The following is a 20759-nucleotide window of genomic DNA, read 5'->3' as shown; positions in this document are numbered from 1 at the left end:
TAAGGCAGATAATTATAATATAATATAATATAATATAATATAATATAATATAATATAATATAATATAATATAATATAATATAATATAATATATATAATATAAAATAATTTAATAATTCGATTTTTTTTTCGATAGTTATATTTTTGTCCATTTAGCCTATTTTACTGGCTTATAGCTTTTTACATTTCACTAAAACAGTTTCTTTCTGAAGTTACTATAAAACTATAGTTTTGTCGCTTGGTGTTTACAGCTTGTTAATGATAAAGCGAGCGTCCTTGCGTTGTGATTGTCGTGTAGTGTTCCCCCGTCGTCCACACACTCTGTAGAGCTGCTCAATGACTTAAACATGATCCCAGAGTTGATGAAAACACGGAAGCGATTGAATAAAAGTGTATTAACAGTGAACATGTATGATGAACGCTCGGCGGGAGGTGATGAAGGTGGTCATGTGACGCGGCTCTCGTGAAGGTGCGGGGTAAAGGTGGCACTCAGACAGAAGAGCGCAGGGCTTCATACACCTCTCTCCTATCGAGTTCAATAAAAGAAACAAAAATTATGTCTATTAGCCGGAAAAACTGGTCTGCTCTGTCAACGTAAGTAGATTTAAATATACATTTAGCTTTATTTTGTTTGGTCTGGTTAATGGTTTTACGGTTTCTGACAGGTTGCAGAAGCGTGTGTGTTCATAGGCTACTGTGGATATTTAATAATTCACAACTATCAGAACTACCACTGTGATGCAATTGTTTACTAGTTTTTTTAATTTTTAAGAATAAAAATATACTGAAAAACCAACCAAAACTTAGTATTAGTAAAATAATAAACACAACGAGTTTCCCTTTAGACAAATACAGCACCTACAGCACCACTTCCAATTAAATATGGACATTTACAATAATCTTGATATGTATTAAGTCATGTGTATGTTGGATGACAATTTTACGACTAAAATAAAAACTGAAAGTAATTAAGTCTGGACTGGATGCGCAGTTGAAGTTTGTGATGGAGGTTGAGATTATTTTGACAGTTAGTGTAATGCACTCATATGGAAAGTAATGCCATGCTTTCAGACTTAAGGCAGTGAGTATCCTTTAACCAAAACAAAGCTTGAAAAACCTGTTATTGCACAATGAAACACTGTTTTCAAATTGAAATACAATAGTCCACCTCTGGGATATATCATCGAGACCTTTGATCGTAATGCATCTTCTCATACTTTCATACAGACTGACGGGATGAATTTCAGTAGTCAGTAGCTCAGAATGTCATCGCCATTTCTTTCAGTTTGCCAGAGAGTTTAAATAAGTCAGATGAAAAGTTTCAATCAAATGCTTTTTTTTTCTTTTTCATAAAAATTAAAAATGGCTGTAGCTAAAGTTCTATCTGTCTGTCTGTCTATTATCAGCATAAATGGTCACAGAAAAGTGGAATGTCAAAAATCATGTATGTTTATATATGTAGGGAAAGTCTGAATGGTTAGTGTTGTAATATTATAAATATCAATGCATTTGAAACATGTGCCGTGTTGATCTTCAGGCTGGCTCGACAGTGGACGATGGAGGATGAGGAAGAGGTGGAGAGAGAGAAGAGGAGGAAGACCAGGGAGTCTACAGAAGACACGGATGAAAGTCCCACAGAAGAGACCAAACCACAAACCAGTAGGTGCGAGAACAATAAAAACGACAAAAACTACACCACAACCACAACTTTAGGCAACTTTAATAGTCTATTTATGCTTTCTACTTCAACTTGAACTGTAATCAGCTTTAAATTGATAAGACTCAGTGATATATATCGAACTAAATGCAAATTTTATGTTGAATATTTGCATGGAGCAATTGACCTCACAGAACATAAGGATGAACAGGTTTAGATAAAGGTTTATGGTATCATAAAAGTGAACATGAATAGAATCTACATGTATTGATGTAATTTGGTCTTATAATACCATACATGAACACTGCCCATGTTTATGAAGAAAAGAGTCTTGTCTGAGAAACAAGTTTACAAGTACAGTCTCATGTACCAGAATGTGTCCCAGTGGCTTAAAAGGGTGATGAATCTATCAAAGTACAAAGACAGTAGAATTCCGGCCCCCATAGAGGGGAACAGGAAGGATTGTATGGAAAAAAGATCATGAAAATTTAAAAGTGCTGTCTACTCTGTCTAAAAAAAGTCTGCATCTCCTTGTGAAAGGGTCTTAAAGGGGACGTATTATGTCCCTTTTCACAAGATGTAATATAAGTCTCTGGTGTCCCCAGAATGTGTCCCCACAGATAATTTATTATAGCTTGCCAAATTTGCCCCTATTTGGGTGTGAGCAAAAACACGCTGTTTTTTTGTGTGTCTCTTTAAATGCAAATGAGCTGCTGCTCCCGGCCCCCTTTCCAGAAGAGGGCGGAGCTTTAACAGCTCGTGATTCACTTAACAACAACAAAGCTGGAGAATCTCACGCAGCAAAAATGAGGATTGTCAGTAACGGTGTTCAGCCTTACATTATTCAAACCGGAGTCGGATACTGATGGAGAGACTCAGGAAGAAGTTACAACTTTTAGAATGAAACTGGACGTTTCTGAGTGGTTAGTGGATATATTTATGTAGCTGCTGTGGAGTTGATTCAACTCATCGACTAGCATGTACCGTCATGTTGAAATGTAGTGCAAAAACCCTTATGGACACACACTATACATAATGTGTCTGTTTGTCAGACAGAGTCATACACACCAGGCAAACGTTTATGATTGCTATCAAATGCTGTGAATGGTCTAACATTTTTTCCAAAATATCGCTCGGACAGAAACGCTCCTTTTTTAGCAATCGAGCTTGCCAGGGTCAACTTGCAGACTATCCAACGACAGAACAGTTAGCATGCTTTGCTCAAACTTTTGCCATGGCCTTAGAACTGGTCCACCATTTTGGCCTGCTAAAACAAAATGGCGGCGCCGTGGGTGGAAATGTGCAGATTAAGGGGCGGTAATATTATAAGATCCCCTTCCTACATGACTAGGGGAGCGAAATCTGAGTGGTTTGATTTTTCACATGCTTGCAGAGAAAGGCTTACCAAAACAAAGTTGGGTTGTCCTTTTTCACGTTTTCTGGGCTGGTAGATGCACCGGTGACCTGATTATAGCACGTAAACACAGAAAAAGTCAGATTTTTATGATATGTCCCCTTAAACCTAGTATGAATGCATGAAAATAAATTTGAAAAAGCAAACATAACATTATATAAACACATGCTATAATGTTTCCAGTGTCAGCGAGCCTGCCGATGATGGCGACAGTGGCGACTCCGGTGGCGGTCTGGCCCAGCTGCAGATGGACTTTGTGGAGATGTTGCGAGTCCGTGATGAACGCCGGAGGATGAGGCATGTTGAAACGCTGAGGAAGAATAAAAATGAAGTGGAGGGGGGCAGCCTGGATGCCGAGCCCCATGTGGAGCTGCTGGGGGAAGAGCAGGACGAGGAACTCCACAAGAGCATTCAGCACTTTGTGGAGACCCTCATGTCACCAGAATCTCCCACCAACTCCAGAGACACAGAGACACAAGAGAAGGTAGGAAAACGGTAGTTCTCAATGTAGTTCTTTTACAGTCATGTGATGCTTTTAGAGGATGTTCAGCTTTGGAACAGAACACTGTTCCAAAACCTATTGAGCTGCCTACTTGGACAGCATTTTAAAGGTGCCCTAGAATCAGAATTTGAATTTACCTCGGCATAGTTGAATAACAAGAGTTCAGTACATGGAAAAGACATACAGTGAGTTTCAAACTCCATTGTTTCCTCCTTCTTATATAAATCTTATTTGTTTAAAAGACTTCCGGAAAACACTCGGATCTCAACATAACACCGACTGTTACGTAACAGTCGGGATCATTAATATGTATGACCCCAATATTTGCATAATGCCAGCCCATTTGACGCATTAGACAAGGAAAGGCAGTCTGGATCTGTGCACAGACAAGGTAAGCAAGCAAGAACAACAGCGAAAAATAGCAGATGGAGCAATAATAACTGACATGATCCATGATATCATGATATTTTTAGTGATATTTGTAAATTGTCTTTCTAAATGTTTCATTAGCATGTTGCTAGTACTGTTAAATGTGGTTAAAGTTACCATCGTTTCTTACTGTATTCATGGAGACAAGAGAGTCGTTGATATTTTCATTTTTAAACACGTGCAGTCTGTATAATTCATAAACACAACTTCATTCTTTATAAATCTCTCCAACAGTGTAAAATTAGATGTTAGCCACAGAGCATAGCCTCAAACTCACACAGAATCAAATGTAAACATCAAAATAAATACTTTACTCACATAATTCGAAGCATGCATACAGCATGCATGACGAACATCTTGTAAAGATCCATTTGAGGGTTATATTAGCTGTGTAAACTTTGTTTATGCAATGTATAGTCGAGAGCTCGTGGGGCAGAGGGAACGCATCTCTTAAAGGAGCCATGCTGAAAAAATCAGTGTATAGTTAATGATGCCCCAAAATAGGCAGTTAAAAAAAAATGAATTAAAAAAAATGTATGGGGTATTTTGAGCTGAAACTTCACAGACACATTCAGGAGACACCTTAGACTTATATTACATCTTGTAAAAAAACAATCTAGGGCACCTTTAAGGCAGCTTCATACTATGATAGACCAGTATATCGTCATCAACCAATAGCTGTGCCTACTTGGCCAATGGACACTAGAGAAGTGATTCTCAACCTTTTTGATTCTAAGGTCCCCCACTGTCGACAACAGTATTGGAAAGCCAGACACTTCTGTGAATTAAACTTCAGAATTCCAGACATTTTAAGAGCTGGATGTTCTTCAAGGTTCCCACTGTTTTAAACCAATGAATTTACATGACTTTTTCAGTTGAGCATGATTTACTGGATATGGATTTTAAAAATATATATATATTTTTTTTCTGCTCCCAAAGAAGTTTAAAAACTTTTCAACCACAAGCGGTCTTAGGCAAAGAAAACAAGCAAATATCATCATGAAAATGTTGACCACTTGTGGTCAAAACATTGAAATTTAGGCTTCTTTCGCATTTCAGCTCAGTTTTCTTTTGATCGAGCACCTGCTGATGTGCTGTTTGGATGTGCGCATACAACTTGAAAAAAAAAATTAGCATTTCTACCTGATCAAATATTTTAGAACATAAGTTCTAGGGTTTTAATAATTGCTATGACTTTTTCAGGTCTAGAACTCACACTTCTGAAGTGAAATCACACTTTTAAACTTAGGCTACCTTATATATCCAGGTTTTCCATGATTGTAGGAATCCTGCCTCTTCAAAGAAACAAAATGAACAAAAAAAATGCAATATATCAAAAGAAAGAACAAAGCCTCTGCTTAAAAAAAGAGCTTCTGGCATTATGTTTTTATCAACACTTGAATGTCTATAAGTTTCATAAAAAAGCAACATTTTTGAACAAAAAGCTGAGAAAATTGTGTTTTTATCAAAGACTTTGTTCGGATCAGATTCAGAACGCTAATCAAAATAGATGGATTAGATCGAGTCCATCAACACCCTCAAAGCTTCAAAGCTCAAAGTCCTGTACCTCTTACTCAGTCGACATTTCATTCAGTAACATTAGGCAGTTTTGATTTATATGCTGTTGAATGTTTGATGATTGTGTTAGCTTACATGTGTGTAAGCAATGCTTCTGTTTTTGTTTCTGCTTCTTTTTGGATCTGATGATGCTGTATTCTTTCAGAAGATGTGAAATAGTGCCCCCTACTGTATAACAGTGAAAAACATGGATTGCTGGAAAATTCTGTCAATGGCAGAGAAAGAGTTAAAGGGTTAGATCACCCAAAAATGAAAATTCTGTCATTAATTACTCACCTTCATGTCATTCCAAACCCTTAAAGGAACAACTTTTTTTGATCGGCCTAGAAATTCGCAACTTTTCATTTTCCGTCGGTCTTAGTACACAATATAACTACAGAAGAGTCAAGTTTTAAATAGGAAAAATATTGAAACTCTTTGGTTATTTTTGAGTGAGATGCTAACGGTCTAATCAGATTCAATTAACTATGCTAAGCTATGCTAAAAGTGGTACCGCCAGACCCGGAGATCGGCTGAATGGATTCGAAAACGGTAAAACTCAACTGTTTCATTTTAGGGGCGTTGGAAAATGAGCCTATTTTCAAAAAAAGTGGAGTGTTCCTCTAATGTAATCTATCTAGAGCTTGAAAGTGGTAGTTGCATAGACTGTCAATGGAGGGACAGAAAGCGCTCAGATTTTATCAAAAAGATCTTCATTTGTGTTACGAAGATGAAAGAAAGTCATACAGGTTTGGAACGACATGAGGGTGAGTAATTAATGACAGAATTTTCATTTTTGGGTGAACAAATCTCTTCACAAGACTCAATTAAACCACTCAATTAATTATTTTTACAATGCCTTTATGACCTTTTTGGATCTTCTAACTTTTGGTTACCTGGACTTTCAATGCAGGGACAAAAAAACTCTCAGGTTTCATTTAAAATACCTTAATTTGTATTGAAGATTAACCAAAGTCATACAGGTTTGGAACAACATGAGAGTGAGTAATTAATACTTTAGAACTTTAATATTTGGGTGAACTAACCTTTTAACATCAGACTCTACTGGACTCAATGGCCAGAGAGCGTTTTAAATCAACACTTACTGTATGAGGTTGTACTATTGGGCTTGGCACGGTTTGGCGTTTTCTTAGTAGAACAAATACTTTGCCATTAGCAGCAATTAGGAATAACTTCTTTAAATAAACCAACAAATAAACCATAAAGTGTTGTATGCTTTGGCATGGCATATTCTTTGCAAAGGCCGCAACCTGACCTGGGATCTTGTTTTTACAGGGTTATGCTTCAGTTCTCACAGCAGGAGAATATTAATGTTGCAAAGGACATTATAGCATTACCCATTAGGTTCTATATATAGTAGGCCAGTGGCAATGAAATTGTCATGTTGTATCGAGCTGATGTCAACGTCAACGTGACAGCAGTGTTTCATTATGATTGTCATTCACAGAAAAGTTCAAATGAACTTATTTTGCAATGGATTAATAATAAAATTCCCTTATTTCTGTTGTCCACTCAAGAGTCTGTAAATTGTCGCTTCCACGCAGTGTAAATCTGACAGGTTTCATCATGTGGCTAGGTGTCAGAGGTCATCCACTGGCTTTGAAGTTGTCTCTCGTTACCACCTGTAGAGTGTGTAATTAATCATCTACAGGATTAACAGAAAGAGCTGCGGGAGGCCCAGTTTCCCTTACACACCTCAAGACATGAGAGAACATGAAGTCATTTGACCCACTTCTGAAGTGTGCTGTCAATTCTGTGAAATGTTTAAAAACATGAGTTCTCGGCCAGTATCCGGTAATAATATGCACAGCAATGCTGAAGGACTATTGAAGTTTCAATTAAAAGGGGTTCCTTTTAATGAAATCTGTCTCTCACTGTGAATTAGGAATCCTAGCTTGAATTCAAATCTTCTTATGTTAGTATGAAGCAATGTTAGCAGCATCTACACAAAAACAACCATGTCAACAGTATGTCAACTAATAGTTGTAAAGATCTCAATTGTCAAATGTGCTTGAATTTAAATTCAAACTAAGGATTTCCTAGAGAAACTAAGAGATTTTCTCAGAAATTGGTTGTCTATTAACTTCACATTTCAAATTTAAGGTTGGCGGCATGTCTAAAGGCTTATTTCACAGTACACAAATAGATGGTTACCACAAAATTATAAAGCAGCACAACTGTTTTCACCATTGATAATAATATTAAATGCTTCTTAAGCAGCAAATCAGCATATTCGAGTGATTTCTGAAGGATCATGTGACACTGAAGACTGGAGTAAAGATGCTGAAAATTCAGCTTTGATCACGGGAATACATTAAATTTTAAAATATATTACAATAGGAAACAATTATTTTGAATTGTAATATTATTTCACAATATTACTGTTTTGACTGATTTTTTTGGCGAGCAGAAGAGACTTAAAAAAAATCTTACCAATCTTACCCCAAACTTTTTGAACAGCAGTGTAAATATCAGAATACAGTTTTTGTTGGAAATTTACTGTAAAAGTGGTTTATACATCAAACAACCTTGTAATCATGCCCATGTTTTCATAATCCAATCAATAAACTGTACAACTGTACAAACAAAGGTTACTTAATAATTTCTGTTTTCAATTTGATGGACGCAATTCAAAAGATAACATCACATTGATCCAATGACACAAATGGCAACTAGTGCAAAAACAACTTCCTGTTACATAACAGCCAGGTTAAAAACAAACACCTGGCAACATGTGTAAGATTACACATAAGTTATAAACTTGCCTAATGAGGCAAATAATGTGATGCTGCACAATAACTGCAAACTAAAGTTTGTGTACCTAACAACACCACTTAAAACAAATTCTTCTCCATCTTGACACATTCCTAACACAAAGCAATCCTGCACACTGACATACATCTATCATGGTATAGCGACACAATATTAACACAATTCAACCATCGTATCATACTGCCCATTCATTTTCAGTGGCATTCAACTCAAAAGATTTTTTTTGTCTTTTTTTAGCAAGAAAATGGAGACACGAACCAAGATTCAACATCAGCAAACTCAAAAGCATCCCGGAAGTTTGTGAGGTACTTACATTCCTAGTATACATATTTGAATTAGAGCGAGATGTTGGTTGGACTCAGCTCTTTTATCATTTCTGTCAGACATTGATCTGTTTGTAGTTCTGCTGATAATGAAAGCACTGCTCAAATTATCATACTGTTGTTCTCTTTGATCAGCTCTCTCTCCATCTCCTTTGATAAGAGTCCCTCTTCACCCCCAGCAACCAGCAGACTGGTTTCTCCTCTGAGCCCCAGGTCTCCGCCCCCTCAGTCTCCAGGGGCGGAGCCTCAGCACAGCCCCGCCCACTCCGGCTCTATGAGCCCCACGTCAAATGGAGACACAGCGGTGAGACAGACACATAGTCCCACAAAGAGAACAGCTGTTTTGTTTACAGGATAGTTTCCCTACAATAAGTACTATGATCATACCTTAGTACAATGATGGTCATACCATGATACCAATGGCATTTATATGGATCTTCAAAGAATTGCATAGCATTACCATAGTACATCTGAAGTAGAATGATATCAGGGCTCCCTCTAGAGGAACACTGACGCTATGATATTTACTCTAATAGTTGAAAGGCAAGGAGGATTTTCACAGATATGATATGAATGTTCAAGGGGATCAACGTGGCAACATACTTACCCTTGTGAAAACGAAGTGCACTTTATTGTACTGAATGTGCACTTAAAGTGTATCTGAAATTTTAAATGAATATTTAAAAAAAAAACTGAACTTGCAGATATAATATTAATGAAATGAAAGGCAACTTAAGTGCATTTAAAGAGAGTTCACTTTCATTACTTAAGTATACTTTTATAAAAGTGCACTTTGTAATTATTTACTTTTAAGTACATTTTGAATCATTGTTTTAATATTTTGGCATGCTTTAAAGAAGTGCACTTATTTTGATGTGTTGACTAACATACTAAAGTACTTGATTATAATTTTAACTGTAGTGTGTTCTTCAATATTACATTTAAAGTAAATATATTTTAAATGTACTAAATTTCAATTTTATTACAAATGTGCAACTACAAATATATTTAAATATGACATTAACATATATTTTAGAAGAAAAATAGAACACAGAAGTATAAATGAAATTATGTATGAAATTACATATACAGATGTACTTAAGTGCACTATAAAAAAAAATAATTGTTGGTTTAACTTAAAAAAAGTAAGTCTTAAAATGTTTGAGTTAATACAATGAAGGCAACTGATTTAATCAACAGAAACTCAAAATATTATGTTATCTGAACTACATTAATTATATAAGTTGATTTGACCAAAAAAAAAAAAAAAATGTTGTGATAAATCATGAAAGTATTTTTTTACAATGTGGGTAAAAAAGCACTATTAAGTAATAATTACATTTAACATAAATTAAAAAAAAAAATCATTTTCATTTAATTGTAAGTAACATGTAATTACATTTCTGTAAACATTACATTCAGTATGTTCTTTTAAAGTATATTATTTCTGTAATAAGAACTCATTTTAAAAGTTATGCTCAAATGACATATCCCTCTCTATTCTAGCATAATGTCTGAAACTTGTATTGTTCACACTTCTTGTGTCTATTTGCCTCTTCACAATGAATCGCTTGTTGTATTCTTTACTTGTAAGTCGCTTTGGATAAAAGCATCTGCAAAATGAATAAATGTAAATGTACTTCTGTTTCAAAAGGACACTGAGTTGTCATTCCTCTTGACCCCTTAATCCAATTCTGTAAACAGACTTATGTTATTTACAGGGGTTACAACCACATTCTACAACTGAATTAACTCCAAAATAATTTGGATGACTGGATAATTTGGAAAACATCATGCATTCTCTTACTATTCCCCTTCCTGCCTTATTTTGTTTGCATGTATGCACAGAGACACGAAAATGGGTCACCGAGCAATTTCGAACCAGCTGCGAAACCTGCGTTCACACGGCAGAGCTCCAGAACGGTGTCCTTCAGGGTAAAGCTCTCATTTTACTATATACATACATAAGAGCTATATAAACATGAGAGTCAATATATTACACAAGACAGTGTCAACATTTGAATATGGACAGTACAGCAAGCCTGTCAAATTTTCTTGTGTCAATAATAACCTTCAATGCTGCGTCATATACTTAAATACAGTGAGGACATTCATACGCTTTTCATTATTTATGCCATGTGCTGTGAGGACTCATTTGTTAAATATTTGACTGACTCAACATAGAGCAGACGGGACTGTACTGCTTTGTGCCTCACTGTCATAATCTGTTTCAGATGATGAAGAAGAAGGAAGAAGAAAACATGCCGTTACAGAGAAGGTACTCATCATCACACACACACACACACACACACACACAGAGAGAGACTGAAATGTGCATGCGACTTTAACTTATTTTTTTTAAGTATTTTCCTTGCACTTGTAGTGTACAGTATCTCAAATTTTAACAGTATATTTAAAAAAACTAATGTATTATCTGCAAGAAAAGTTTTTTTTTTTAAATATACTGTTAAAATTTGAGATACTGTATATTAATTAAATAAAAGGTCACTCATATGACTATTTTCTTAAGACTTATAAGTACACTTATAAAAAGTGCAATTTGTAATAATGTCAAAGAAAATACATTTTAATATTAAACTGCAACTTAATCATTACAAATGTATAATTACAAATATGTTTAAAAATATGATATTCAAGTTTCAAAATAAATGTCATTAATGTATATTTTAGTTTACCATACATTCTTGTCAGTACATTTAGCAGTAACTTTAACCACAATTTAAAGACAATATAATTATGAATTTACATATAAAGATATAAACATATGAAACCCTCTAAAATTCAGCTAGGTGCATTTAACATACATTGTAAATATAATACATTTTCATTTAATTGCAATATACATACAATTAAGTGTCCACAACTTTACATTTAATTTGCATTGAAGTATGTCATATTTTCATAATAAGAACACTTTTTTTTTTCAAAGGGTATTGCTACAAATTTTAAGTAACTGACTAGAATACAAATTTGTACCATGATTTACACAGTAAAAAAAAAAAAAACAGGACATAAGAATATACTTAAGTGTGAACTGAATGTAATTGCACTTAATTGTAAATAAATGAAAATGTATTCATGTACAGTGCCTGTCAAAAGTTTGGAAACATCTAGTCTTTTATCATTTTTTGAGAGACATGCATGCTCCTATTGTTTATATGCAACAAACTAATTAATTTAATGGTATGAAGATTTACTTTGACCAAACAAATATATAAATGTACAGATGTTGGTAAAAAATAAAATAAAATAATAATAAAAAAAAAAGGTTAATTTTAATCAAACTGTCACCTTAGGCAATTACAGTAGGTTTTGGATGAAATACATTTATGTCACTTTCCACTTCACAAGTTTCTGTTTATATTTGGAGAAGATGCTAACTCCATATATACAGTACAGTCCAAAAGTTTGGAACCACTAAGATTTTTAATGTTTTTAAAAGAAGTTTCGTCTGCTCACCAAGGCTATATTTATTTAATTAAAAATACAGTAAAAACAGTAATATTGTGAATTATTATTACAATTTAAAAAAAAAAGTTTTCTATTTGAATATATTTGACAAAGTAATTTATTCCTGTGATGCAAAGCTGAATTTTCAGCATCATTACTCCAGTCTTCAGTGTCACATGATCCTTCAGAAATCTTTCTAATATGCTGATCTGCTGCTCAAGAAACATTTAATGTGTACCATTGTACAAAATATTTGTGTACAATATTATTTTCAGGATTATTTGATGAATAGAAAGTTCAAAAGAACAGTGTTTATCTGAAATCTAATCTTTTGTAACATTATAAATGTCTTTACTGCCACTTTTGATTGATTTAATGCATCATTGCTGAATAAAAGTATTAAAAGTATTAAAAAAAGTATCCAAAAAATTTTAAATAAAAATTCGTACTGACCCCAAACTTTTGAACGGTAGTGTATAATGCTACAGAAGCTTTGTATTTCAGATAAATGCTGTTCTTTTGAACTTTCTATTCATTAAGGAATCCTGAAAAAAAAAAAAAGGTACACAACTGTTTTCAACATTGAAAATAATCACAAATGTTTATTGAGCAGCAAATCAGCATATTAGAATGATTTCTGAAGGATCATGTGACACTGAAGACTGGAGTAACGATGCTGAAAATTCAGCTTTGCATCACAGGAATAAATTACTTTGTCAAATATATTTAAATAGTACACAGTTATTTTAAATTGTAATAATATTTCACAATATTACTGTAAATTATTTGAGTCCTACCAGTCTGGTCTGAAATAGTCCAGAATATAAACACTTATTATAAGTGTGCCATAATGATTCAGGATAAGAGAAGAAAATGTTGTATATTGTGGATTTATGTTGTATATTCTCATTATATAATTTTTGTAAACTTTTAACACAAAAAAGTTTAATACTGTACATCTTTAATCATTTAAATTCTGAATTTTATGTACAAGTAATGACTCAGAAAATATGTTTACTTTCTGAACATGGTAGCTTTTTAAAATAAGTTCTATATGTTAACATTTGGGTAACACTTTATTTTTAGGGTCCTATTCTCACTGTTAACTATAGTTGTTAATTAGTATGCATATAGGATGTTGGCTGTTTATTAGCACTTCTAAATTAATGCCTTATTCTGCATGACTATATTCTACATCGCTTAATCCTACCCAATACCTAAACTTAACAACTACCTTACTAACTATTAATAAGCAGTAATTAGGAGTTTATTGAGGCAAAAGTCATAGTTACTAGTTAGTTAATAGTGAGAATTGGACACTAAACTAAAGTGTGACCAACATTGGTTCATGCTGATTAGATATTATAAAGTAGCACAGCATCTTATGTTTTGCATAATTTATTAAAGCTGGTGTTTGCAGACAACAGGCCCTATACACCCGGAGCAATGTGACGCCAGTGTTTTTTGCTAGATTTAGCCCGACGCAGTTATCATTTTCACATCCATCGCCCACGTTGTTTAAACAGCAAATGCACTCGTGCCCATCTGTTCACCCATGGGCATACTGGTCTGGTTCAGGTGCATTGTTGGCATGTTGCTATTTTGAGGCAACTGAAATAGACTGCGCCATTGACCAAGAAAAATCTGGTGTAAAGTCAATGACGCAGTATTTTTTATTTATATATTTATTTTGTTATTTAAAGGGTGCTTTAGTAATATGCACCTATAGGCAGGTGAACAACGTCTAGACTCTGCAGCACACAAGCATGCCAAATATTAAAATAAAAGGATTCCTCTCTGGAGAAGCATTCAGTCTTTCCGCTTGCAAATTCCTCCATGTAAATAGCGAATCCACCATGGCGCTCGCAACTGGCTTTTAAAGGGATTGGGAGATGAGACTCTGATTGGTTTATTGCATGCTATGCCCAAAACACAACCATGACTCATTAAGAGACTAGGTACAACCCTTTTAGACCATTTTTTTTCCGTCGCTAGCAAAAGAGAATCCAGACATGACCTAACTGACATGCCACATGCACTTTCAGACCATACGCTTAGATTTTTAGGGCCCAATGTATTAACCAATGCAAACATGTACAATGTGTATTAAAAATGTATTAGTATATGTATAAATAAACATTAAAGGATATGAATAAATGTTGTAGAATTGTTGCTCATTGTTTTTTTGTTTTTTTTTACATAATGGCATTGCTTATTTCAATATTTATATACAATAATTAGGCTGCAAAAAATCTGCGCTGACTTCACTTCTATTAACATCCAATCTGATCCACAGTGCCAGTGTGCGGATATCAGCGAAGACCTTTGAATCCAATAAGGTAAAGCTATCAAATACAGATTTAAAGTAAACTACAGTATATAGTCACACAAATACCACTTCAGTCCAGACTCAATCCCATACCGATGAAGCTTATTCTGGATATTCTGGCCCACAGAACTCCAACCAGGAGGAGGAACAGCAGACCCCGTTTCAGAGAAAGTGAGTATGTCTGTGTTACTGCATTTATAGTGAGCTATTAATCTCTGTTTTAGCAGCAGTAAAATGAGGGTGTGTTGAATTAAATGCCGTCTGTGCTGTTTCAAAAGCTCCCGACAAAGATTATCATCTCGCTCCATTCAGGAGAAGATGGAACGTCTGGCTCAAGCCTCACAGGTCTGGATCTCATCACAGACTCATCTGAAATTACAAAAAAAGTTGCCACTTTTACACACTTTGTCCCATTTTTTTTTTTAAAGAATGTAAATTGTACAAATGTTTTCTTGTTGTTGTTGTTGTTGTGAGAAATATTAGATGTTTTTGATGAACATTGAAAGCAAAGTTGCTATTTTAAAATGTCTTAAAATTTGATAGATTTAACCTATTTATCCATTTAATTTATTTCTAAAAATCACAGGGTTTTTAACTGTATCTAGGCATGTCCCAAATGTTGCTAATATGGTTGCAATTAATAAATAAATGGGGGAAAAGAGATAATATAATATTAAGTTGAAATAAAATTTATAATAAAATGTTAAGCACATCATTTCATTGACCAGTTGTTGAAAAAGTTTCAGGCCCTTTTTGTGAACAGTGTCAGGTATTGATGAATGCATAAGGAATGGATTGTGTTGTTCTTTCCAACTTTCAGAAATGGGAAGTATCCAAATCCCCAGCAATTCTTAAGACTGTGTTTTTAGCGGATGAGGTGTCAAGGAAGAGGGAGCTGTTTGAGAAAGAACAGGAGGGATCAGAGAAAAGCCATGTGTTCTCCAAACAGGTGATGACCATTTTAGTGTCAGGAAAAAAAGCTTTATTTTTAGACTTATTTAAGCTCATCTTAACGGATCATTCAATCATTTGTTAATGTTATTAACTCTGTTTCAGGAATTTCGCACTTTTTCTTCAGGAATCTCTGATCGAATTAATCGCTGGGTTCAGAAGGAAACATTTACCGTGTCATCATCTCATAGTCCTTCGGTAACTGCTGCATTATGTAGGAGAAATGTGCTGAAATTTCGTTTAAGCTGAACAGCATTACAAGATTAATTGAGATTAAGTCTCTTATGCTTACCACAGCTGCATTTATTGGATCAAAAATACAGTAAAAAAAAACAAACAGTAATATTAAGAAATATATTATTACAATTTAACTGTTTTCTATTTGAATATATTTTAAAATGTAATTTATTCCTGTGATCAAATCTGAATTTTCAGCATCATTACTCCAGTCTTCAGAGTCACATGATCCTCCCTTTATTAGGCACACCTGTTCAACTGCTTGTTAACACAAATATCTAATCGGCCAATCACATGGCAGCAACTCAATGTGTTTAGGCATGTAGACAATCTGCTGAAGTTCAAACTGAGCATCAGAATGGAAAAGAAAGTAGGGGTGGGAATCTTTGTGTACCTCACGATTCGATTCAAATCAATTCTTGAGGTCATGATTTGATTAAAAATCGATTCTAGATTTTAAATCAAATTTGATTCGATATATGCGTAGATTTGATTCTACTGTTTTGTGTTACTTCCTATTTGACTGCAGTGGAATGTTTTAGAGAAAAAAAAAAACATTAAAACATTAAAAATAGGAAAAAGAAGCAAATTACAAACAATAGGACAAATACAACAGAAAAAATATACAAATTAAATAAACGTTAAATTGTTCAGGTACAGAAGCCTAGGTTTATTTAACATATAGTAAGAAATACTACAGAAATTGAAAGATCAAATGTAAAAACAAAACACTGTATAGTCTTCACTGTATGAATTAAATAAAAATTGATACAGTGAGTGATTTTTAATATTAACATTAATGAAACAGATGGCAACAGTTTATGAGGCTGCTGTCCCTTTAGGAATGAATGCATGGATCTAATATACTGTTACACATCCGCTTTTCTCCAACTGTTGACGTTTGCGAAGGACATAACAGACTGTGTTTACGTGAAAACTCCACACGATATGCATTGTGACATAATTGTGTGTGTATTTGACCATGCAAGTGCAGTAAGCTGTGAAAGAGAACTGAATTAGAGTGTGTGTCCGTCAGTGCGAGCATTAAGTCATTTTTCGCGGCTTTTTTGTGATTAATAACACTCTAACTTTAGAAAATTGATTTTTGAAATTTGTGAATCAATGTGAATCAGTAGAAGATAGAATCGCAATTCATATGTGAACCAATTTTTTCCCACACCTCTAGAGGAAAAGTGACTTTGAATGTGGCATGATTGTTGGTGTGAGATGGGATGGTCTGAGTATAGGGTTGGGTAGGGTTTACAGAGAATGGTCCGAAAAAGAGAAAATATCCAGTGAGCATCAGTTCTGTGGGAGAAAATGCCTTGTTGATGCCAGAGGTCAGAGGAGAATGACCAGACTGTTCAGCTGATAGAAAGACAACAGTAACTCAAATAAGCACTCGTTACAACCAAGGTCTGCAGAAGAGCATCTCCGAATGGACAACACGTCTAACCTTGAAGCAGATGAGCTCCAGCAGCAGAAGACACACCAGTGACACTCCTGTCAGCTGAGAACAGCAAACTGAGGCTACAAATCACACGGGTCACCAACTAACCCAACTGGACAATAGAAGACTGGAAAAGTGTTGAGTCTGGATTTCTGCTTTGGCATTCAGATGGAGGTTTAGAATTTGGCATTTGTGTGTATTTATATATACATATTAATTACACACACTACTCACACATATATTATGTAAACTCAAACTCGTATTTTGTATGTGATTAATCTAATTTAGAAACATTTTGTCCTAAAAGTTGATGTGTTAGAAGCAGGAAAAATGGGCAAGCGATTTGAGCGAGTTTGACAAGGGCCAAATTGTGATGGTTAAATGACCATCAGAGCATCTCCAAAACTGCAGCTCTTGTGGGGTGTTCCCGGTCTGCAGTGGTCAGTATCTAAGGTCAGTGGTGACCTGGCGACAGGGTCATGGGCGGCCGATCCAACCGATGAGCTACTGTAGCTCAAATTGCTCAAGAAGTTAATGCTGGTTCTGATAGAAAGGTGACAGAATACACAGTGCTTCGGGGCTGTGCATATGGGGTTGCATAGCCGCAGACCAGTCAGGGTGCCCATGCTGACCCCTGTCCACCGCCGAAAGCACCAACAGTGGGGATGTGAGCATCAGAACTGGACCACGGAGCAATGGAAGAAGGTGGCCTGGTCTAATGAATCATGTTTTCTTTTACATCACATGGATTGCTGGGTGCGTGTGCGTCACTTACCTGGGGAACACATGGCACCAGGATGCACTATGGGAAGAAGGCAAGCCAGCGGAGGCAGTGTGATACTTTGGCAATATTCTGCTGGGAAACCTTGGGTCCTGCCATCCATGTGGATGTTACTTTGACATGTACCACCTACCTAAGCATTGTTGCAGACCATCTACACCCTTTCATGGAAACGGTATTCCGTGGTGGCTGTGGCCTTTTTTTAGCAGGATAATGCATCCTGCCACAAATAAAAAATGGTTCAAGAATGGTTTGAGGAGCACAACAACAAGTTTGAGGTGTTGACTTTGCCTCCAAATTCCCCAGATCTCAATTCATTCAAGCATCTGTGGGGTGTGCTGAACAAATGATCCATGGAGGCCCCATCTCACAACTTACAGGACTTAAAGGATCTGCTGCTAACATCTTGGTGCCAGATACCACAGCACACCTTCAGGGGTCTAGAGGAGCCCATGCCTCGATGGGTCAGGGCTATTTTGGCAGCAAAAGAGGGACCAACACAATATTAGGAAGGTGGTCATAATGTTATGGCTGATCAGTATATATATATATATATATATATATATATATATATGGAAAAAATTAAGAGACCACTCCAAGTTCAGAAATCAATGTTAAGTGGTCTCTTATTTTTTTCCATAGCTGTATATACACACACACTGAATTTTTTTTTTTTTTTTTTTTTTTTTTGATTTTCATTTTTTTCCTATGATTTATGATATCCTGGAAGGTTCATTTTCTACACTAGTTCACTGAACACTGCTCTTCTCCAGGCTTTGGCTTGGTGGCAGTATTACACTTTGCACTGAGCCAATTTGGTTCCCTCATTTGACCTTGTTAGTCATCACACAAATATGTGTCATGCATCTTATGAATGTGGAGTAATTTGCACCTATGAAATGACTATGAAAGTTTGAGCCATAATGTATGGCATATCATTATGACGACACAAGACCTCCTCATATCCTCAAATAACCTTTTTCATCAACCAAAAAGATCTATTGTAAACAGTAAGTTCAGGTGAAGAACGTGCTGCATTTAAAACAGTATTTACTGTAGTTCTCTCTGTTGTAGTCAACTAGATTTTTCACAAAGAAAAGAAAAAGAAGCCTATTTTTAAGAACATTAAGAATGATTGCAATTATGTACAGTATAGTCATGAAAATAATGTTGCAAAAATCTTAATAGTCCTAAGGTTTAATTTTTTTTTTATGCAAAATATAATTTCATATTTTTATTTTGAAGTGACTCTGCAATCAGATTGCAGACTAAGACTATGGCACAGATGGCTTGTTCTGCCACACTGATGTTTCAACTTTTTAATGCTGAAAACTTGACTTGACTGAATAAGTTACAAGCTTAAAATATGGAATACTGGTTTCTCCCATAACTCACTAATAATATATCCTGATATTTTTGTTACTTGTTCTTGCTCAGGATCTGAGACATGTGGACATCTCCATTAAGAAAAGTTTGTTTGAAAGAGGAGAAGATCAGGACCACAAGTGATATTCTCATGGATAATGGCAAAGTCAGGTGATTGCTTGTCTCTAAATAAACATATGGAAGGATAATTGTGATCATCACTGTTTTCATTATTATTTTTTTCTGCATTGTATGTTTCATGAGATTCATTTGATAATTTGTGTCTGCAGATTTTGGAGGAAGCATGATCGACTCTTTCAGACAGTCAGTACCAAGGATTGTCCCTAAACTCCTTTTCCTTCTGCTTCTTTACATTGGTTAATTCCTCAGCAATTTTAAGGCATAGTACATTATTTGGGTAAATTCAAGGCTTACGTAATTGGTTTTATTGTTGAGAATGTGTGTACTGATGGATTGTGGAATGCAACTAAGACTGTATTACAGTGTCTTTATAGGTAAAACACAGCAATTGAACATCGCAAGAATATGACCATACTGTCTCTTTGCGTTCATGCCAGACATGCCTCTCCCCTTTTTACTTGATTTGCGCGCTGTCGATAAAGTTATTAGGAGAAAGAGTTATAATCTCTGACCCCTAAACTCAGCCATAACACATAACAGTCCAAGGTACAACTGTAATATCATGAATGTCTGTTTCAATGAACCTCAATGAAATGAGCTTGATGATTCATGTTTAATGAAGCTAGAAAATCACACGCTGAAGCTGATCTATGCTCTGGCTGCTGTTGTTTCAACTTGCCAGACAATTAAGTCACAATAAAGAAATGTAATTTAATGACTGAATGGCAAAATGTGTTCTATCAAGCCCTTTGCTAACTGACTTCAATTCATTCCAGCTCAACCAAAGCCTGCGTTTCCTTTTTCTTTTTTCTTTGGGAAAAACTGAAAGACCTGTCATGTAATTATCTTTTCTGCCCAGAAGGGTTATCCTGTAGATTAATAAAATTTTTATACCAGTGGTTATGCTGACTTGTGTTTTCAGTAATGTCATGCTATAGGAAATATTTGCAATTGAATGATGAATAATAATGCTTAAATGATGCAGGTGTAATGGACGCACGTCCTAATATTGCTGAGTTAGATGCGTTCCTGGGTCAACATATTTTGCTGATCCTGGAACAACATTCTAGTCTGAAAATTTTGTCTTAACCCTATTCCTACCCCTAAACCTAACCCTACCCATAAGTTACACCAACATTCAGAGGAAAATGATAGATGAATAACACTGAATTCATGATTTTAAGCCTAAACTTGACAATCTGTAAACTTGACCCTCAAATCTGACCCAGCGAACTCAGCAAAATCAGGTTATGCGTAACGGACGTAGGCCTGTAAGAGCTGTGCGTGTAAACCTCGCTCTCCTGATCTCAATAGGCGCTCTAGAGACTGCGGTCTTTAGCCTCCTTGTTAAAGTGCCCGA

General features: G+C 35.3%; 1 protein-coding gene across 3 annotated transcripts; it reads left to right on the top strand.

The window, feature by feature from the left end:
• The first annotated feature begins 362 nt into the window (after window positions 1-362).
• On the top strand, window positions 363-20318 carry lad1 (ladinin). 3 transcript variants are annotated; one of them, XM_067372034.1, is made up of 14 exons: window positions 370-593; window positions 1537-1662; window positions 3254-3554; window positions 8589-8656; window positions 8810-8978; window positions 10523-10609; window positions 10909-10952; window positions 14442-14484; window positions 14602-14645; window positions 14753-14819; window positions 15295-15423; window positions 15531-15623; window positions 19331-19429; window positions 19549-20318. In XM_067372034.1, the coding sequence occupies exons 1-13, from the start codon at window positions 556-558 to the stop codon at window positions 19400-19402; spliced, it is 1281 nt and encodes a 426-aa protein (XP_067228135.1). In that variant the 5' UTR covers window positions 370-555; the 3' UTR covers window positions 19403-19429; window positions 19549-20318. The 3 variants fall into 3 exon arrangements, with proteins under 3 accessions (XP_067228136.1, XP_067228135.1, XP_067228137.1); XM_067372035.1 differs by lacking the exon at window positions 15531-15623 and having other exon boundaries at window positions 363-593; XM_067372036.1 differs by lacking the exon at window positions 370-593 and having other exon boundaries at window positions 1537-1658.
• Window positions 20319-20759: the final 441 nt, after the last annotated feature.

Source organism: Chanodichthys erythropterus, chromosome 20 (genome assembly GCF_024489055.1).
Source record: "Chanodichthys erythropterus isolate Z2021 chromosome 20, ASM2448905v1, whole genome shotgun sequence".
Taxonomy (NCBI): Eukaryota; Metazoa; Chordata; class Actinopteri; order Cypriniformes; family Xenocyprididae; genus Chanodichthys; species Chanodichthys erythropterus.
This window is presented reverse-complemented; position numbering and strand designations above follow the sequence as displayed.